General features: G+C 36.7%; 1 protein-coding gene across 4 annotated transcripts in view; it reads left to right on the forward strand.

Moving 5' to 3' along the window:
* qki2 (QKI, KH domain containing, RNA binding 2) overlaps nucleotides 1-21134 on the forward strand; it is a 36093-nt gene extending 14959 nt beyond the window's left edge. The window contains exons 3-8 of one of the 4 annotated variants that reach the window (XM_039665181.2): nucleotides 4319-4435; nucleotides 9533-9676; nucleotides 13038-13125; nucleotides 14074-14361; nucleotides 15781-15855; nucleotides 20452-21134. In XM_039665181.2, the coding sequence (XP_039521115.1) occupies nucleotides 4319-4435; nucleotides 9533-9676; nucleotides 13038-13125; nucleotides 14074-14361; nucleotides 15781-15855; nucleotides 20452-20468 (729 nt within the window). In that variant the 3' untranslated portion in view covers nucleotides 20469-21134. Of the gene's footprint in view, nucleotides 1-4318; nucleotides 4436-9532; nucleotides 9677-13037; nucleotides 13126-14073; nucleotides 14362-15079; nucleotides 15255-15780; nucleotides 15856-20451 lie in introns of those variants that run through there. The other 3 variants (XM_039665182.2, XM_039665183.2, XM_039665184.2) reach the window with 3 other exon arrangements.
* Nucleotides 21135-23067: the final 1933 nt, after the last annotated feature.

Below are 23067 nucleotides of genomic sequence, written 5' to 3' on the forward strand. Positions count from 1 at the left end.
GATTGTTTTACTTTAGACGTCGACTCAGGGGAGCATGAGAAGCGTGCAGCAGATTGATCCAATTAACTCATCTCTACCAGGACAGCAATAATCAAATGGTAATAATTAGCATGGTAAATATTGCTTAATACGGCAATCCTAGGCATTGTTTTACTCGCAGCCCGTGTTTCTAATTTGAATACATCGTGACTTCCAAATCTCGATGCAAGGGCAGCTTTCACACTCTCCTCAGAAAACATAATTTATGCAGAAACGGTCATCAGGCCCGAGAGTGGATTACGCGAGGAGTCCAATCTGAAACATTTGGCTATGAACTGAACAAAGTGTTGGGATGTACGTTTTCACAGTGGGCGATTATCTGGCTCGTTTGATCTTGAACAGGTTTAGGGTTGAGTCTGAGTTTAAGGAGATGTTAAGTAGACAGAGGAGTGTTTCTGTCTGTCGGCTCACGATTCTGCCATTTTACAGAGCTGATAAGAGTGATAGTGGGGTCAGGGTTAATCGAGTTTGAATGAGAGATGCGTTGCTGGGGCTTCTCTCTTATCTCTCGTTTAGTTATAATTAACCTCTGTGCATTGTCCTCTATATTAGGGTGAAGCCCAACCAACGACTGACAGCACTTGAGCGAGTGCGCAAAAGTAACTTGTTTGAAAAGTTATGTAGAGAAATTGGATCTCACAAAATGTAAAATTTCATTGTGGTGCGGTTCTTGTTTCAAGTAAACACATTTTGAAGAAAGAAAAGCTTTTGGATAGATTAGCCTGATGGATGACAAAACACAGGAACTTACAATTTGATGTCTGGTGTCTAGTGTATTAAAATGTGATACATTTTGACAACCTGCTCAGAATTTCCCATTGCTGAGTGACTTATTGAGGTCACAAATTCATAAAGCAACAATGTCATTTGGAGTAGCACACCACCAGCATCAATAGGTCTGGTTCATGTTCACATTTCAACATAACTGTAAATCAGCTAGAGTCGGCTTCAGGGATAGTTCACCCAAAAATGAAAATTCTGTCAGTATTTACTCACCCTCATGTTGTTCCAACCCCGTAAGACTTTCGGTCATCTTCAGAACACAAATTAAGATATTTTTGATTAAATCTGAGAGCTGGATCAGTCCTGCATACTAGTCCATAGGCTTCTTGAGGGATTGAAACTTCCCGGCCTCAAAGTTATTAAACACATTGTTAAAATAGTCCAAGTGACTTCAGTGGCTCAATCTTAACTCTATCAAGAGATGAGAACACTTTTTGTGCGCAAAACCCCCCCAAAATAATGACTTTATTTCAACTATTCATTTACTTCTCTCTAGGCCTGGAGCCAGGTTACTAGTTTAATAACGTAAAATTCTGTTATTATACGTTATCACACACATGACCAGCTTCGGCCAATAGTGAGCCTACGTGTGACGTTGCTCTACGCTATCACACTATGTTAACTGACTAGAGGTGCATAGAGTAGGATGTGAATAGTTGAAATAAAGTCGTTATTTTTGTAGTGTTCTCGTCGATTGATAGAGTCAAGATTGAGCCACTGTAGTCACTTGGACTATTTTAACAATGTCTTTAATAACTTTTCGAGGCCGGCAAGTTTCAATCCCCTAAGAAGCCTATGGACTAGTATGGAAGAGTGATCCAGCTCTCAGATTTCATCAAAAATATCTTAATTTGTGTTTCGAAGATGAACAAAGGTCTTACGGGGTTGGAACAACATGAGGGTGAGTAAATACTGACAGAATTTTCATTTTTGGGTGAACTATCCCTTTAAATCAACATTCAATTCCATTTCCAGTGTTCACATCACAGAAAACCTAATGTTTGCAAGGTTTTAAACAAATGTACATGATTCAATGAAACAACATGCAGGTCCCAGGCACTCAATAAATGGATAATGAGGAGAAGGCGAAGGTTAAAAAGCCTTTATTGAAATGCTAAATTTCATTATAAAAAAAAGTTAAGTTAAAAAAAGTTAAAAGTTATAATGAAATAAGCCATTTTCAATAAAGGCTTTTTAACCTTTGCCTTCTCCTCCTTATCCATTTATTGAGTGCCTGGGACCTGCATGTTGTTTCATTGGATCCTTTCCCTATCCTAAGAGCACCTATCACAGATATACTTCACCTGAGCGCCTGGTTGAATCTCTTCATAAATGTACATGATTAACATAAGATACTGTTCTTTTTGTTGCTGTAGTTGCTTTGCCTCTACCTTACACTTTGTTGCCTGTTGTCTTTTAAAGATCAGTTGGGGCCCAACAAATCTTATCTTATTTGCGACCATCAATCATCAGGCTTGTTTTGAGAGTGACTTCGCTCCCCTGTAATAGAACCAGAATTCCGATAATCCCGCAGGAACCTGTCAGGGTTACCACCATCAGTGCCAAGTGCGGGTGAGAGACATGCAGGTCACTGGCCTTTCTGTCCTCCATCGCCTTCTGGAGAGAATGATCTAGAACATTATCCCTGCCTGCATAGCCTGTGTGAAAACAAATGTGGACTTTGATGAGGAGATGGGAGGGGTGGGGAATGATGATTAGATTTCTATTCTGCATGCGCTCACTGTTTCTATGTAAAGACCATTCAGAATGATTCTCAGGCCGTCGCCTCAGTCTGTCATCCGCTTCCCACTCTTTTCTCTCTAGCTGTCGACTGGTAATGAGGTTTTTCCAATGCTCCATTGTTGTTCATTAAGAGCCTTGAACTTGTTAAAAATCACACAAAAAAGACACCGGTTACTTTTTGTTCGGATTCTCTGACTTACTTTGTTTTCTTAAAGCTATAGTCTACCCAAAAAAATATATTTTCTTTATTTTTCCCCAATGTCCACTTATAATGTTGGTATTGGTAAAGCATATTTTTGTGCTGTTAAACAAAAATATATCCACCCTTTATCCAACTCTTCGAAATGAATAGTCTTTTTTGTGTGTGTATTGGCTGTTGTCTCTTTGTTTTGGAAATTACGGTTACGTAGACCAGCGGTGACTCATCTCACTGTTACACGGCTTACCAATCAGAATGACTGGAAGGTAGCAAGAAACATCTTGACTGACAAAAACTAAGTTCACGAAGTCAACAGTTGCACAAACATTGGCTAAAAATGACAATAACACAAGGACACAGACAGACAGACAGTGCCATCCACACAGTAGTGTGATGAGCTCAACTCTAAATATACAGCACAGAGAGCCAACGACCCCCAGCAGCTGTGAGCGGCCCGTGAAGACATGAGCTTTAAAAGGAAGAGAATGCATTGTGACCCTGAGAGAGATGCAGCTGCCTGGCTTATCACTCAACCCTTGTGACAGATAAGGTTAAATGCTAAAAGAGCGGCACTGCCATGGCCCACAAATGCCAAAAAGCACAATGTTCTGGCCTCGTGACTGTTAAAGGGGCAGCGCAATAAATCACGAATCATAGCTTTACCAATCATTTAGTATGCTTGCCTGGTGGTTTCCCTACGAAGACGGCGAAAAACATCATTTATAATGTTTACGGTATTCGATTGATTGCGGAAACGGTTCAAACTAACTTGGTTTTTGAAAATATTATGTCAACGTAAGAATATAAAATCATTGTTGCTTGTTCATAGTCCCACATGTCAGGGTTGTTTTGTTTGACTTTTGAAGTAGAAATCAATTGGAACATGAACTTGGATGGGACTAAAAAACAAACAAGCAAGCACTTTTGCGTACGTCCTGTACCTTCTAAGTCATATTGGCTGTTAAATATGTTAGGTATTTGTGTTTATATGACTCTTTGACCCCTCTGTTAGGTTAAATTTGTTCCATGTGACTTGTGTCAGTGCAGGAATAGGGTGGAGCACGAACGGTTAAGGCTTCCCCGTGGCAAATGGTACATTCCAAAACCCCATTTGGTCTCTAGATGTCCCCCTTTCAATAAAAGGGGATTAAGCATTCCTCACATTCTGCTAGGGTTTAAAAAGTCCCTTTGATTAAATTATACAATTATGTTACCATGCTGCAGTTTACGTCGAGCTCTGCCAAAACTTCCATATGGGTGAACCATTAAGCTGAGGGGATGATGGTCCGTGTTTTGTAACCTTGAGGATGTGACTCTGGCTGCCTCTGCCTCTCTAGTTTTTAGAGGTTTTTTAGGAAGTTTTTAAAAGTTAAATAGTTTTATAATGACTAAAATATCAGAGCTATGCGGATTAAAAATGAAAAATGAATTCAGTCACGGCGAGACTGCAAAACAGATCCGTTTCGGCTTTTCAGCACTGGGATGCTCATACCAGATGTGTAAAATGCAGATGTTTTCCACTGAAAGAATTCTCCTTTTTATGTCTCTTCACAGTTTAATTTTGTGGGAAGAATCCTGGGGCCCCGGGGCCTGACGGCCAAACAATTGGAGGCAGAGACGGGCTGTAAGATTATGGTGCGAGGCAAAGGCTCCATGAGAGACAAGAAGAAGGTAATTTTACTTTTTCTGTTTTGTTTCTTTTTACTGTTTCAATACCTTTTTATTTTTAAAATATTTCTTGTCTTTTTCTTCCCTTTTTACATTTTTGTTCTTTTTTTCCACTGTAATAAAATATATGATCAATAGGTAATGACATGTTTTCACATTAATTAACTATTTATTATTTAATTTTTACATTTTTGTAAGTTATACAAGATTAAAATATTATAAAGACTCAAACATCCAAGTTGATTGTACTTAGATATTTGTCAGCAATTTATTTTAACTTTCTTTCTTTCTTTTTTTCTTTGGAAGAGCTTGTGAGCCGTGTTTTGACTGCATGTTTTATAGTGACGGAGACCATATATTATCTTTGCGACAGCGCATAACTAATAGATACCAAATGGGAGGAGACAAATCCAGGCAATTCCATTTTAATGGAATTCCTGACGGAGTCTGCATGGCCTTCCTAACTGTAGAACTGAGGCAGGCGATCTGCCTCCAAGGCTGCCTGACACAGAGGAAAAATGACTCGCATTAAAATGAAAATGAGTGCTATTAGAGGAGAATGCTATGTTTTTCAAGCTCAAATGATACAGTTTCACTTCCTTGCAGTGTCTCATCCTACACCATTTAGTCCAAGTTTTTAGGTTAGAGGAAGTATAGACATGTTGCAAATATCCAGTTCTTTAAACTCAAGAATCAAGAAAAGAACAAATAAAAAAAAACAACAAATAATGCTAATGTAAGGGTTCTTCCATAAAATTTTCAGGAGACATTCATGGGAGTCAACAAAGTGTCATTGAATTGACTGCAACACTTAAGTACTGACCACATATTGTGCATAAGAAAGAGAGAAAACAAAACACTAACTAATAATGGGACATCAGCACATTACTGCGTTCTGGGTCTCACAAACTCAAATAAACATAAAAGTCACATTTACCATAAATCAATAATGAAAACACACTTAAATACACTTAAAACACACAAAACAATTTAAACGCATTCAAATTAACACACGACCCCAACACATATTGTCCCAAAAACTACATTTCCCATAATTCCCAACCGAATATATAAAAGACACCAGGAAAGGCTGTGCCCTTTTAATTCCAAGCCTTTGTTCCATGCTGCAGTCATGGATTCCCGGCGGAACCACGGTTTAAGATGTACAGTACACATTCAAACAAACTTAAAATGTCAAACCCATATCTTGGTTGTGGTTTCATTTACTCATTAGCTTGCACTTTAGAAATAATGGTTATTGGCTTTGTCGCTCTTTGAGGTTTAATGCGCACACAACGTAGGTCCTCTAGTTCCAGTGTTTGGGTAAATATTATTTAATGAAACAGAACAAACAAAATATCAATTTTGCATACAAAAAATTAAATACAAAGTAAACTAGAACCATTCAAATGTAATGTTCATTCAGTGTGGCCTTAGCCATCACAGCTACAAAATGTTGTTGTGCTTTAATGGCATTGCATTGGTGCTTTTCTAAAGTGCTTGATGTCATCCTGTTTGATTTCAATGTGGTATACAAACACTAGCAACTACCGTTTTCAGTTCAGGCCTGTTTCCCACTCCCACACACCAAGCCTGTAGTAGTGATCCACAGATGGATCATAAAATGTCTCCTTTTTACATAATAGAAATCACTTGTTTCATCAGTTTGAGATTTTTGAGGATACACCATCTGTGTTTATTCCCCACAGTGCAACTTCTACTTCCTACACAGGCATGCACATAAAACATTAACAGCATACACAGTAAAATATTGGGTTAGACGCATTGATGAGATTCAGATTGATGGGGAATTAATGGAACACAATAAGCTGAGATGCCTCTGGCAAAGTGCCGTTCTCTCACTGTATTGCACAACCTATGTCTATCACACCAGAGATGCTTATAAAGGCTGTTTCGTTCTGTGGGTCAAGACGGAAAAACAGACTGGTGGCTCAGCATTCTTTGCCAGACTTGTGTTGCACATCTAGGAAGTGCAGAACACACAATTGAAATGGAAAGTTTAAACCTCAGCTGTTTCCTCAAGTTTGACATAATTGTTTTATGACAGCAGTGCAAAAAGCTGTTGTCATAATAGCACGACAAAATTAAATCTGTGAAGTTTTTGAGTATTGTGCTAAAATGAATGTTAGATTGTAAAACCATCAAGCCCTCTAGTGTTCTTCAAACTTATTTTCTGTAACACAGAAGCTACTCTGACAGCAGAGCGAAACCTGTGCATAAATCTTGTGAAAGATTAAGGCAATCAAGGAAGCGAGAAAAATAAGAAAAGTTACAGCCAGGGGCAAACAAGTCATGCGTCAAATGGAGATGCCATCTGCATCTGTTCTCTTTCTCCAAATTAGATTTACTGTCACATTTCCTGGAATAAACAAATAATAGGGTTAGGTTTTTTGGCTGTGAAAGGTGTTTGTAATTAAAGCAATTTATCCATATGTTAAAATGTTGTTGGTTATTTACTCACCTTCATGTCATTCCAAACCTGTTTGACTTTCTTTTTTTTGTGGAACACAAAAGTATAAGCTAAGCTTTCCTTCAATTTAACTAAGTGGATGGGTACCAGGAACTGCCAGGTTCCAAAACAAGCAAAAAAAAAAAATTTAAGTAGTGTTACGCTTCAAGCCATTTGATTATCTTTATGTGGGGAACATTATGGCTTCATTTTATGGAAAAGAGCAACTTGAATATACTAATTTTGAAGTAAATGATGGCAGATATATATTTTTGTCAATTATTACTATAGAGCAGTGGTTCCCAATCCTGAACTGGGTGTGTCAGATAAAGGAGACGTATAAAATGTGCAGAGCTGTAGGTCCTCAGGACTTGGATTGAGAACCACTGCTATAGAGTATCACAGTCCCGCCAACAGCCCGAGAGAGCGTTGGTGCCGGAAGTAAATTTCCCATTCATTTCTCCCATTGACATTTTGTAAAATCCATATCTAAAGAGTATTAGAGCATGTCTGAGGATAATCAGCTACGGCTGAACTCATAAGCATACAACATATCATTTCGAGTGAAACAAACGAAGAGAAAATCCAAAAAAAGTCAAGGGTAAAAGCCTGTGTACATATTTTCATTTCCGAGCAAAGGAACTATTCCTCCCATAAACCACCGCGCCTCACTTAAAGGGATAGTTCACCCAAAAATGAAAATTCTTTCATCATTTACTCACCCTCAAGTTGTTCCAAACCTCTATGTGTTTATTTGTGCCGCTGAACACAAAGGAAGATATTTGGAAGAATGTTTTAATCAAACATATCTCATTCCCCATTGACTTCCATAGTAGGAAAAAATACATACTATGGTAGTCAATAGGGAATGAGATCTGTTTGAATAAAACATTCTTCCAAATATCTTCCTTTGTGTACAGCAGAACAAATAAACACACAGAGGTTTGGAACAACATGAGGTTGAGTAAACGATGATAGAATTTTCATTTTTGGGTTGAACTATCCCTTTAAGTCGACTGAAGCCACTGTGAAAGAGCCTTTTGAGTGACTTCCAAATCTGACGACGGCCACGTGAACTTTTTCCTCCAGTGAATTTTATACAGTGAATGTGCAGGGAAACTCCTTTTCCTTGATTTACTGAAGCTTTTGGCTTATATCTCAAATGTCAATGGAGAAATTGTATCGAATTTTTACTTCCGGCACCGGCTGTGAGCGGGACAATGATGCTCTATAGCAATCTGCTATGTTTATAATTTCACATGACATGACTGAATAGCCTGTTTAGGCTGTACGCTGTAATTCGAATCATGCAAAAACAAAATAAAGATTCTAAGTTTGAACAGACCAAATGCACCATTAGGTTCTCAATCCTATGAAAGCTTGCTAAAATCATGTTGATGTGAACTTTCTGTAATTACAGCTTGTGATGGATTGGTCTTTTATGTTCACTGTTGATCTATCTATAGCTGTTATTAACTTTTATTAACTTTTTTACACTGTTATGCACAAAACTGCCCAGCCACCAAAAGTAGGACAGAAGAAGATGTCTATGCATTGTGCTGCTGCTTAGACTTTTTCAGAGTCAAAATTACAGTTATTTTTAGCACATAACCAGCTGTGCTCAAGATTGCAGCCTTATCGGATGCACATATTTGATCATCTAATTACTCTATATTTTAAGGAGGTGGCAGCCACTCATTAGCAAATACAACGCCACCAACTGGGATCTGAGGCTGGCGTCACCCGGTCAAGGATAAGGCTGGGCCGTCTACGTCTTTGTTACTCTCATTCAAACTTTTCCCTTGAGGCCATGGTGATGTCTGTGATTGCTTGAAGTGGGAATCTCAGAAGGCAGCGAGCGAGTTCACAGTAATGGATTGTTCTGTAGGCCTGAGCGGAGTCGTAAACATAAGCCCCGCTGTGATGAAAAACCCTGCTGGAGACAATGCATTCAATAAGGCTCAACGCCCCATTTCTATGGCAACAGGATTGTCACTGCTGTTGGCGGTCTGAATCCTGCGATAAACCGACAGTCACTAACTGTTGCAAAGTGTCTGTTGATGTTTTAGGTTATTTCCATGTTTAGCTGTACAGTTGGAATAAGAGTCTGGAAAAGTTTCCTTAGAAACTGTGGCACTGCGTATTCACAGGAAGCGGTCTGTGCACTCATAGGCAATTGATCCAAAGTCTTACAAACGCCCCTGGCAAATACTTTCGAAAAATGTCTTTTTGGAAATGTGGCCTGGCCGGTTGTGCACGTTCTCCGACACGTCTTCCAGTTGCTCTTATGTGGGCGAATCAAGTCATTTGCCAATCTCACCCCACCCCTTTTCTCACTATCATTTCCTGACTTATTTTTTAGCCTTTTTGTTATTTTAAAATCCTCCCTTGCTATTCACAAGTTTGAAACCTCTTGTCTGTCTGTCTGAAGAATTTTCTCCCTTGCAATTCATGAGTTTGAAACCATATGTCTATGTGTCAGTTAGTTACAGATTTAAATTTTGCTTGCATTCAAATTCGAATTGCAATTCTGTGTTCTGTTTGACATATCAATTCAAATTCGGGAATTAAAAAAAAAAAATCTTAATTCAGCTTTGTTCTCAAACGGTTCTTCTGTTTCATTTGAACAGGAAGAGCAAAACAGAGGAAAGCCCAACTGGGAACACCTGAACGAAGACCTGCATGTCCTCATCACTGTGGAAGACTCTCAGAACCGTGCTGAGATCAAACTCAAGAGAGCCGTCGAGGAGGTCAAGAAGCTGCTAGTCCCTGCGGTGAGTATTTTGTCCCTTTGATCTCCTGACCTTGTGTGAATTTATTGAGAAGAGGTTTAAAAAAATGTTTTGAGTGGAAAAATCACATTGATTTGCAAACAAGACTTGGGCACTGCTAAATATATTTACTCTGAGGAGAACACTCATAATCGAAAGAGCTGCGCTCAGCAGGTTTTCTGTTTCACGGCTAGTGTCTCTCCATCCTCAGACAGGTAAATGTGAGCAGGGAGCAGAAACAGAGGAGTTGCTTTCCTCCATGAGAATAAATTTGGAGACATTGAGCACACATGACTCACAAAGGTGAGCACCGTGTGCAGTTTTTAATAGGCTTAATTACCTTTGCTTATAAATTAATGAGGAGCTCAGGACTGAAGGGTCAAGACTCAAAAGATCCCCACAGGGGACCAACAGAAGTCTCAGCATTGCCCTGGGACGCAGAGCTGAATGCCAATTAACCTTTGGGTCTAAAGGAAGTGACAGCAGGTTAGGAAAAAGTGCCATTAGAGGCCTAGTGAGATTTGAGAGAAATGTTCTTTTTCTGTCGTGTTTTTCACAAGTTTTTTTTTTTCCATTCATGAAATAGCTATGAGGTCAGACATTGAAATATAGCAATATTATTGCATCAGAGACAATTTTAATCGTGAAATCAGAATTGGTCATGTTTGCTTCATTACCATTTCCATGTCGTCTGAAACGATTTTGCTTTGTCGCGTAACAAAATGTAACTTTTTTTCAGTCAATGACTGATATTATTCTTGTTCAATACCTGTAAAATGGGCTGAATAGTTTTTTTTTCTCAGTTATTGTTCCATTTCACTCAAAAATGATTTTGAACAGATCGTTTAAACAATGATTAAAACAGAAGAAGGCTCATTCAAATATGAATAAATACTATAATAGTATTTAAATAGTAATGAAATAGTACTTTTGCAAATGTTATTTTGTTAACTTTAGAGAGCAATACAGAAAAAGCATGTCTTGAGTCTGTGGTATTTCTTGTGAAAAGCAGCTATTTAATGTAGAAGACGGAATAGAATTAGAGATTAGAATTCAGGAATATTGTGTAATTGTGGATTGTAATCCCTCCTCTGCTGTCAAAGAGAGAGGGTTTCTGGACTCCCTGTGGTGCTACTATGGAAACGCTCTTGGGGATGCACTGATCCTTGATTGACAGTTGTGCCCTTTCCCTGCAATGGAATCCTGAATGAAGAATAAGCTCTTTATAAAGTTTAGCACTGTTTACTCCAGGGTGCTCTCGTTTTAAAGGTAAACCCACTGCGTTTGTGTTTGTCTTCATCAAACCATCCAGGGGAAGTGTTCAGCTTTTTTTTTCTTATTGGCACTGGATACTCATTTAAAGCTGTGAGAAATTTGTAGTTGGTTTTTGTAATTAAGTAGTGTTAAAAGATAATGTTTTGATTTATTTATTTTAAATTCAATTTGATCTGTTTTGGTTTTAGGCAAGTCAGTGTCATGCATTTCTTCACCATTTTCATATTTCAAAAATGTCGAATGTTTCACTGCCAGTGTAGATAAAAGTTACTGTGGTGTTTGTTTTCTAGCTCAAGGCCCAAAACATATGGAAGGCATCTCTTCCTCTCAGAGACTAGAATCTCTAGTCTTTCTGTCTCACTTGGGAGAAAAATGAGTCTCTGCAATTATATACCAAGATATAAAAGAATCCCCATAGCAACAAATCACTCTCTAAGCAAATTCATACCATTCATTTCTTTCTTGAATTGAATGGTGACTAAACTAAAGCTTTGCATCCAGTATGTATATATTTTTTAGAACCTAAATATATGTATCAGTGACCATACATTAACAGTTTGTGCTAATATTGTGTATTTACCATAGTAACTGTAGTTTCTGTAGTCTTAAACTGAAATACCACTTTATTTTACTTTCTGCTATTTCCTATATTTTTGATGATTGTGGTGGCTCAAACCAACCATTGTATAATGAAAAACTATAGTATGAATGGGGGATATACATTGTTTATCTTGTGTTTAGTTTTATTCTTACAATGTATGTGTATGTTAAGTAAAGTGGGACGGTAGGCCTACTTGTGTGTGTTTCAACCATTTTTGAGAAATTAGCTCGGTTGACTTGTGCTCTTCCACCATTTTAGCTAAAAGCGAGAGAGAAGTTAATTTCTCAAGAATAATTGAAATTGTTCAGCAATTTTTGTAAAATTATAATTCTATGTATTATGTATTATCTATATAATTTATTTTCACTAACATACAGTCGGAATAGTGGTTGATATTCACTAGCTTCGGTCAGTTGGCTGGCAGATCTCAGCAAAGCAAGCAGAGAGAAGTGTGGTACACACACACACACACACACACACATTCTCACACTGATCCCACTTTGAAAAGCTCCGCTTTTCTTTCGCTTCTCTGGTTGCTGACATAGTTCATATTATTCTGTGGACTGTCTGCCATGCCCCTCCCTGACCTGCTCTGAACACAGACTTTACTATCTGAGAGCTTGACGAAAAGTTAGTTGCTGATCTTTTCACTTATTTAGGCTTGAATTTGTATACAGTTACTGTCAATAGATCAATAGATCAGTGCATTTATGGCTGTTATACATGTCATGCACAGATAAATAATTAGGTGGAAAACAAGTGTAGACAATAGAATATTGTCCACAATATTTGAAGGCCTCATAACTAAAAATTATATATATATAAAATTTATTTATTTATGTAAGATTTTATTAATTTACATGACTTTTCCAGGTCTATAAACACATTATTTAAAATTAGGCTATACAAGTTTAAGACTCTGGGAATCCTGGTTCTTCAAAAAAAAAAAAAAAAAACTTAAGCGGGTAAACCAAAACAAGAAATTGTAGTTTGTAATTATTTAAATACTTTTGTCTTATTTTAATAATTGTAAGTCATCTTGTGGCCCCCAAACCCTTTGGAAGTTTGCCGAGGCCCTCTGATTGAGAACCAGTGGTTTATATATGAACCACTCCATCATTAATCGACTAAAAAGTGTCCACTTCAGGGGAAGTAAACTATGCAGAGGGGGAAACGGCTTGTAGGATGAGCCGATGGAAAACGGGCATGCACAGAGGCGTGGATCGCAGCATTCGCTGCTGAGAGTAATGCTATCTGTTTTTTTAACCTCTTGCTCTTTGGGGCTGGCTTGTTTTAACAGTGGCAGAGTAAATCATCCGCTAGCTGTTGGCAAGTGTGAAACGTTAGCTTACCCACGCCACTTCACTGCCTGCTTCTCTGCCTACCTCTCAAACATTCTAGTAGACAAGTCATGTAGAATCCAGCTTTTTAAAGTAAGTTAAACAATATAAAATAATTCTAAACAACTTTTTTCGTGTGTATGTGCAGGCTGAAGGTGAAGACAGCTTGAAAAAAATGCAGCTGATGGAGCTGGCCATTCTCAACGGCACATACAGAGACGCCAATATCAAGTCGCGTAAGAATGACATCATCAAACATCAACCTGTTTATCTGTCCAGATTCTCTTCCCCTCTATATTAAACTCATTTCCTTTCAGAGTTTTACTTTTTTGCAATACAACTCACCTCTATTGGGTTCTTTATCTTTGTTTACAGTGCTTGCAAGATATTGGAGCACCATATTGATATTCCTTAAACATTATGATTAGAGTTTTGTTAAAAATCACTCTTTTCTTGTAATTAATTCAACTCGAGCCACTTAGTGTACATCTTACACTGTACATCATTTCAGTTTTAGATCTATTTTGGGGTTTTGTGAACTTGATTTAAAAAGAATGTTTGAATATTGACTTAAATAATAATAACCTAAACCAGGGATGAGCAGCTTCGGTCCTGGAGGACCACTGTCCTGTTCCAACCCTAATCAAACACACCTGAACAAGCTAATCAATAGCTGTGTCCCATTTCGAGTTATTTTAAATTGTCTGAAAAACAAAACAGGGTTAAAAAAAATCCGCAAAATCCTGGCGCACAATCAATTCTAGAGTAGGCAAGGCCGACAAAGATCCATCTGTTTTATCCTTCATTGCACGGGAAACAAAGGACACATTTGAAGGAGCCTTCGAATTGGGACCGCCTTTGTCGTGCCACCGTGACCCAATCAGCCTTCGAAAGATGCAGCCTCTGAATAGGTTATATCTTCAGGAATGCTAGAAAGCAGGCATGCGAGTTTTTTTATCAGGGTTGGAGCTAAATTCTGCAGGACAGTGGCCCTCCAGGACCAAAGTTGCCCATCTCTAATTTTTTGTTGCCATGTGGATGAATGAATACGCAAACTTGTTGTGTGAATATATTTGCATAAGTTTGCTTTTTGAAATGTGAAACAAGGTAGATTGATTAGCACCTGAGTTTCTTTTCCCCTCACCTCTTTGTGTATTTGCTCTTGTGCATCTCGTTCTGTTTAGCAGCCTTAGCCTTCTCCCTGGCCGCCTCAGCACAAGCTCCCCGCATTATCACCGGCCCCTCCCCGGGGATGCCCACTGGGGCTCTGCGTAACCCTGCACCCAACGCACCCACCCTCATGCCCCTCATCCGACAGATCCAGACCTCTGCCCTCATGCCCACGGGCACGCCGCACCACCTCTTACCCCAGACCCCCGAGTCAGGCATCATCTATGCACCCTACGATTACCCCTACACCCTAGCCCCAGCCTCCATTCTTGAATATCCTATTGACTCCAGTGGTGTTTTAGGTAAGAGATTTGATCATTTGTCTTTATACAGATGATGCAATTACCATGTTTTGGAGTTATGACTGGTATGATATACACAAAATGCATGGTATTTGTCAACGGTTATTCTGTTTCATTGGTTTATATTAATAATAAGGTAACACTTTATATAATACTTTGAAACATTTTAAGGAACTCTTAGTATTAATGTAATTAATGTCTAATAATGGCTGGATAAAAGCACTTAATTACATTTTCCGATTTCCCATGATGTAATATTCATGGATTATAAGTTGTTAACATAGCATTATCTAACTCTTTACGTATGAGCTAATTAATCAATAACACTTTTTCTATGACAGTGACAATGAATGAAGAACTCACTATTTGTATATAGTCTATTAATGTATTACCCTGGGTAAATAAACTATAAATTAGTAGTTTGCAAATTATATTATTGCTTTGTATCTCTGTACTTGTAAAGAATTACCAATAATAATACATTTTATGTTAATATATAATTTTATTTTATATAAAAAATACATAACATTTTATATTTAAGTATATATATATATATATATATATATATAGAATATATATATATATATATATATATATATATATATTTTATTTTACATATTATATTCTGTATGTCCAACCCTGTTTGGTGTACACAGTTTGTCCTCATTTGCTCAGAGATCCAGTAGACTAACTCCAGCGTTCTGTCTTGTCCTTGTAGGTATGGCTTTCCCGACAAAAGGCTAGTAATGCTCAGGGGTTTTACACAGTCTTCAGCCCATACGAGTGTTAAAAATGCTTTGCTTTACAGCTGCCTTGGAACAAAAGAGCAAACGAAGAAACTGATTTTTATAAGAAACAAAAGACTAAAGATCATTACTACTCATGTTTACACTGGTCATAACTGTTTTGTTGACTTATTCATAGATTAAACAATTGATATTTTCAGATAAATACTGATAATTAAGCCTTATTACATTCCTCTGTTTGAAAGTAATCTATATTTGTTTAGCTTGTAATATATGCATCACTTAAAAAAATTTCTCCTGCAACTGTATCTTAGATATTTAGAGAGTGATCAGTATTATTGCTAATATAACGTGCTTGTGTAAAACATTCTCCATGAAAGCCTGTAGTGAATTCATTATATCTGAAGGGTCTTGTGTAGTGAGAGGAATACAAGGGCTCTATAGTTTAAATTAGTCAGAGCATTAAGCAGCATTTGTGTTTTTATGGAAATACTTATGGACATTGAGAAGGGGAACAACATATGATGTGATTTCACAATGGAGAAAAGGTCACTTGTGCCTTGTAATTTGGACTCAATTTTGTGAAACAATTTTGTGTGAAATGTCGTTTTAATGTATTTTGATGAATAATCTGTTAATTCTTGTTTTGTTGGCAATGTTGCGCTCTGAGCAGGTGCAGTGACTACTAAAGTACGAAGGCAGGATATGCGCGTCCATCCTTACCAAAGGGTAGTGACCGCAGAACGAGGTTAGTTTAGCTCCAGTGTTCAAACTGTGCTCTGTGTGTGTGTGTGTGTGTGTGTACTTTTTCTTCTTCGGTATGCTGATTACACTCTTTTTCATTGCATCTCACTCAATACAAAGAGATGAACTGTTTTAGCAACTTCTAACCTGCCAAACAAAAGCATCATTTGAGATTTCAATGTTGCTGTTGTCGGGTATAGTACATGCCAGTCATGCTGTGCAGGGTTTGTTTACTACCTAAACCTGCCAGACTAGAAATGCATTGAAACTGAAGGTGTTATCATCTTACTTTTATTATATGTTGAGCATGTTCTTGGGGTCACTGAAGCAAAGGTTAAAAATAGAATACTTGAACAAACAAAAATATTCTAACTGATTTACAAGGGGTCAAAACATTCCAAACTCAGAGATTTCAGCTCTGTTCCAAACTCTAGTGAGCTACCTTCAAAAAGAGCATCCTAACAACCACGGAACACTGTTAATGTATTTGGAACACTCTGCTTAAGCAACACGTAACATAAATTGCATTCTACACAAGAGACTCGACTTGCAATTGATTCCAATAGTTTGCAGTTAGCATGTTGCTAAGCTAACAGTACAAAGGGTGTTGTTTTGATTTGAACATTGGGGGTGTTGACGTGTGAACTGTTTTAGTGGGTTCTCAGAGAATGCTCCCTTATGATATTTATTTATTTAATTTAGCAAAATTGTCTTTTGTAGTATCTTCCCTATAATCCACACATGCAAATTTGGTTGATAACGTAACTGCAATAAAGAAATAGACTATAGTTAACAATTACTTGTTTACATAGGATGTGTTTTTATATTTAAGCATCTGGAACGTTATCAGTTTGACAGAATTTTCTACTTTAAAATGCCATGGGAAGTCAAATTAACTTTCCATTTTCTTATATTGAAATGATTTATTTCCCATTCCTTAACAGTTCATCAGGCTCATAATGATTACAGCTATGTCTTCTCTTGGAATATCTGAAGGCCAGGTTTTTCCTGTCCGTCGTCATTAGAACAGAACACATTTTACATGGGGAAAACTGCTTGTTTGGTCAGTAACTCAAGAACGTCCATACTTTAAACTTGTACTTGCCCTAATGAAATGTATCATATAGATTTTTTGTAATTGTTTAACTATAGCATTTGTTACGATAAGACTAGAATTACATGCGAGACCACTGATGGCTCCTAAATGTTGACTTTTTTTCTGTTTTTATTCATCTACAAATAGGAAACCCCCCCAAAAAATGGTGATAAATTCTAGTATGGGTGGTCATGAGTAGTTTAAAAAACTTTATAATTTATGCAACTTGACTGTTTTCTCCTGTCTTTTTAGTTTATGTAGCAGTTTTAGATCATGTTTGACTTTCTCCATAGCGTTTTAAAGTTGTTAATTCTCAAAAGAATACAAATGGACTGCACATTTTATCATCGGTGTTGCGATAGGAACAGTTCGCGTAACACAGTATTAGGTGATTTACTGCAACGACACAATGCATTCTGGGATTGCCTTTTCCGTGAAGGATACATACCATTCCGCCTTATGCTAAAATGAGTCAAAACGAGGCTATCTTTTGTCCTCACATTGCGAATGTCCTTAAAGTCAATATATTACTTTGCTCATAACAAGGCAGCTCACCAGGCTTTGGAACAGACTATTGGTATGATCTGATAACTTCAGCACTTACATGCATTGCATATTGAGACAAACATGACCTGAAGTTTAGTTGTGGACGTATGTAGATGAAAAACTAGTGTGATACTGTTAGAACCACTTTGGGTTCACAGAACCTACATGGAGCAAAACTGACTGTCCACTGCACTCCTTACACTGATGACGTTGTGATGGCCTTCAGGCTCATAGTCAATGAAGGGTAATGGAGCTCACCTGTTTGTTTGCTTCGGTTTATTCTTCATTTGTCATTCCTTTAATATTCTTTCATAGTTTTAGTGTATTTGAAGATCATTTTATGCCTCTTGAATACAGTGTCCCATTTAATTCTACTTTCCAATCCAGATCCTTTTTTGGCAGCTTACAAAGAGTTTTTCTGAATAATGGAACAACTTTACAAGATTTAGGTTTTGGAGGAAGATCTAAGAAGTCTCACATAATGAAACATAATCTTATTTATCATGTTTCAACCTGGCCAGACAAGTATAAATAATGTTTAAAAGATAGGTGCAATTAGAATTTTCCCCAATTTATGATACAGATGTATACTTTATCATATTAATTGAGAAACTTCAAACTACTGAATATTATTTCAGTATCTCATCGCAGTATTTCTTCTGTAAAGATGCCTTTTTTCGTCTTAAGAATCTTTCCTCAACTTACATATTTTATTTATACATTTTAGTGCAGTTTTTTATGTTCAGATCAGTTGATAATTGTATTTTAAGTTAAAAGTAGGGCTGTCAAACGATTAATTGCGATTCATCGCATTCCAAAATTAAAGTTTTTGTTTGCATAATATATGTGGGTGCACTGTGTATAATTATTTTGTATATATATACATATATAAATACACACACATGCATGTATATTTAAGAAAAAAATATTTATATAAAAATATTTATATTTATATAAAGTATATATATATATATATATATATATATATATACAGTATATACATGAAAAATATTTCTTAAATATATACAAGCATGTGTTTACTTATATATATATATATATATATATATATATATATATATATATAATTATACACAGTGCACCCACATAAATTATGTAAACACAAACTTTTATTTTGTATGCAATTAATCGCGATTAATCGTTTGACAGCCCTAGTTAAAAGTAATCATTTCTGGCCCGGGTCACTGAGCATATTCGTGATGTAAAATCTTTCAAATGCCGTAATATGGAATAAACTGGATCTAAGGGAATTACAGCACCAGCTTTTAAAGATTGCTGTAATGAAACAACTCATATTGCAAACATGTGGATGTGCCAAAACTGTACATATAATAACTATGACTCCTGAAAAAAACTTTAAATGTGAGAATCTACTGATCAATATAAGTGAATTTCACTCCCATAAGACTTTAACATGTCATAATTTAATAGACCAATACAACTGACCAGTTTAATGCATAACAATTGTGAAATTGCACAAAAAGTCAAATCTACCTTGTCTGTCTTACTGCCCACAGCCACAGAAAGATCTGATCATTTGTAAAAGATTTCCTTGGATGAAATATTCCTAGCACTTGGCTTGGACAGTGTCACATGAGATAGACTAGACAGTTATGGAGGTTAAGACTTGTTTGAGAGTGGAAGTCATCATATGCACTACGTTTTGAAAGTAGTTGCTCTGTGCATTATAAAGGTGCTTATGATTCCTTAAACTCTCCATTCAAGAAATTCCTCATCATAAAAATATGGCACAAGTATTTTGCACTGAAGAGTTTAAAATCACCAGCTCCTAGTCTGCGCTACTCGGACAGAGCAAAGTGAAACAAGAAAAAAACGCAAAAAACCTCATGAGATGTTAGGTTGTTTATCAAAGCGGGACGGTTACACACCGTGCCTGCCTGTTAGCACAAGAACAACAGATGAACTGACGAAATATTCCATTTTTGGTTTGTTTGTTTCTTTGTTGTTTTGCAGTAAGCTTCTTTTTGAATTTTGTCAAATGTATGGAAAACCGGTTATCGTGTGTGATCTTTTAAAGATGAGTTTATGAAAGCAATATGTTGAACTATAAAGCAAGAACATTTATGAAATTCTATTGTATTTGTAAATGAATAGGGAATTTATAAACATGTAAGCTTAGAGAACAATGCCATGTTATTTTTCCATAAGGGGTACATTTCATTTTTAGGATGTCATACCTGTGACAGTCTTGATACTGTCTTATAAGGTTTTAGGCTCAGCTTGCGAAACAAGTAGACTGTGTTCATTGTGTTTGTAGTGTTGTTTTAGCCCCTAAATTTCAGCCAATGTGCTTTAGTATCATTCTGTTTGATTAGCATTCTGTATATTTTTTTTTTGTAAATAGTCCAATTTTAAAGGCAATAAACTTTGAGTTAAAAAAACACAAACTTTTTGTGCTGTCTAGAAATCTTTTGATTAGCCTGTCACTCTCTGATTTTACTTCTCTCGTCACATCTTTGTAACTACTCATGAATCCATATCATTATCACTAGCAGCTTTGTGGCTTTTGTATTGAAGCAGCACTCTAATGCTTAATAGCAGTCAGAGGATCCTTGCATCTCTTAATCCGGGATTGATATCGGTTTTTCCCAACACCCAAACTCTGTTGACTGCTACTAACTATTAAGTGCTGTTAGTTTAATTCGTAATGACTGTAATTGATTTGCCTTTTTGCTTCTTTAACCATTTTCACCCGAGGGATGGGTTCTGGAGTTAAATCATGAGGCTTTCATGATTTTGCCGTGTTAATGTAGACTTTGAGCAGTTTTCTCTTAGTAATTAGTAATGTCATATTGTCATCCAACCGTCACTAGCTGAAACTAATCTCCTTCTCTATCTTTTTTCTTTTGTGTCCTTTTTATGTCCTTTTTTTTTTCGTTTCCCCTCTGTCTGTCCATTTTTTTTTCTCTAACAACCCAGCCGCCACCGGCAACTAACCAATGACCCTCTGAACTCTTCACCCAATGATGACCTGACCATTGCCTGCCTGCTGACCAGTTCTCTGGCTCTCGTCCTTCGCTTCTATGTTTTGGCAGCCTGCTGGTGAGCCCAGAAGCAGCTTTAATTCGCTTAACACAGCCGAGAAGCCGTGATGGCCCCCACGGCACCACCCGCAGAACCGAATCACTTCCCTTCTCAAACTGAGGACCTCCTTGGTCAGGTGACCTGGGCTTCCCAGCCTGCACTGAAGTGGCATAAAGCAATAACACTGTCTGGGCGACACCTAAAATCCTAATGTTAGCCTTTCACACTCACACACTAAATAAACACACATCTTTATTTGATTCTAAAAAATGAATCATTGAGCATATTGTTTAACTGCAGTTCTCATACCATCCTGAAGAGTTAAACCCTGCAGTTTACTTTAAAACTGTCTTAGAGGTCCAAATGTCCGTAAGGGATGTAAAAGCCATGCTTGCCTACCAGCGTTTTCTTCAGAGAGCTGTCGAAAAGCATTCAGTCAGATGAGGAAGTGTACAAACACAACATCAATTAATATCTTTTTGATACGAGGGTGCTGCACAGGAAATGATTATATATATTTTTCACAGGTGATCCTTTTTTATATTAAAAAAAAAAACAGTATTGTCAAAATGTGATGAACAAACAATGCTTATTTCCTTATGACATATTTAGAGACCAAAACGGTGTCTTTTTTAAATAAAAACAAACAAACAAGTGCCTTATTTTACACTATCATCAATTATCAACAAGTATGAATGTCCATCAATGTGTTATATGCCAACATATCAGGTATTTCTGTTCAATTCCTCTTTATCGGTGATCATGAAAACAAGAGGTGTACTGAACAATGTTGCAGGCGTTACACTCAAAAACTAGTGTTATATGTGCGTTTAATATCTTTACGAATAATGGTTAATAGAATTTTACCCTGTCACACTACATTTGGTACTTCTTGAGATCTTTACGCTCACAATCTGATTGTTTGTGAAAATATATGTGTATGTTTATAGAGCATCACTACATCTGTTATACAGCAATGAAGCACATCGATATGAAACTATTACTTTTCACTCAGCTTATATCTCAAGGAGCAGTTTTTAATTCAGCAGGTTGAAATAGATAATGGTTTGGGGTTAATTAGTCATTTTATTCGTTTTGAAGAATTTAAATGTTCGAGAAGTTGTGTGCAGACATGTCACATTTCCTTCCTATGCAAATGATTTTCAGTTTTATTAAAACGGCCGAATAAATGTCCTTCAGTTGGTCTTCCAGTACCATTTCAGAAACTAAAAGCCTATTAACAAATTATGATTACATTTTGTTTTTTTGGTTATCATAACTGGATTTTGAGAAGATGCATCTCCTTTTTAAAAAAAAATAATATTGGTTTTATTTATGCAGAGCAAATGCAATACTTTTTAGATGTTTGCATTTGTAATCATGTTGCATGTCATTTTTTTTATATTACTATTAATCTGGATATTGGTAAAGGAAAAATCCTGCAAATATATTTAACGGATGGAATTTGTTTTTACGACCAGGAACTGGAGTTTTTTGTGTGTTTTTTGGTTTAGTGTTTGCCTTCCATGCAGTATTACTATAGACCATGTTGACATGTGTGAGCATGTTTACTGATGTTTGTGTGAGTGAGTATTTGTGTATTGTATATGCCAATGAACTGCAACTCGCCATTCAAGCTTATTATTATTGTCTTTTCTTTTTCTTTTTTTTTTGGTTGCAAACCCAAGCAGCTCCCTGCATTGGAAAATATACAGTCCTATTTATAACCATTGTAACATTTTATAATGTATTTTTCTATCATATTTTGTATGTGAGAAATAACATTAAATCACATTTCCAGATATGAACAGTATGCCTTATTACAAAAATTGATATGAGAGACATATTTTTTTTCCATGATGATATAAATTCCATAGGTGGTGGAAATGGAAAACCCCATTCGATGAACAATATTATTTGGTTCCAGCTATTTGCTGGGGTGTTTGGTTTGTCATTGTTGCTTTGCCTCTGTGCCTTCTCATGTAAATTGTAAGCTATTAACTATCTCTAGTTATATAATTTGATTAATCTTTTCTTGCCGATTGTACTAACATTTGATGATTTCTTTACATTAACCCTGTCAATAATTTCTTTTGTCTGCTTTGAATCTTTAGAACAGGATTTGTGTGAAATTAAGCAAAAGAGTGTGTTACTGACTGAAAATGCTGGACTAAACTCTGTAATGAGAAGCAATAGCGGAATATTAAAATCATAGTTTTAAAAAAGAAACTAACTTGGTCGCTCTTTCTCTTGTGCTTTTTTTTTTTTTTACATGTGCCAGAACACTTTGCCTACTAATCTGATTCAGGTCCGCTGTAGATAATGGAGAAGATCTGGGTTCAAACTTCTCTGTACTGTTTAATTGATCATCCTGAACAAAGCTGCATTTAACAGGAAAGTGACAGGATGATTATGGGGCAGAAAAAAAACGTCAAATCTGTATAAATGGTACGGTTGCTTGAGTTGGACGAACACCCACCTCTTTTTCACACAGTTTTATTATTCTCTCTT

This window comes from Pimephales promelas, chromosome 17, assembly GCF_988280905.1.
Source record: "Pimephales promelas chromosome 17, fPimPro1.hap1.1, whole genome shotgun sequence".
NCBI lineage: Eukaryota > Metazoa > Chordata > Actinopteri > Cypriniformes > Leuciscidae > Pimephales > Pimephales promelas.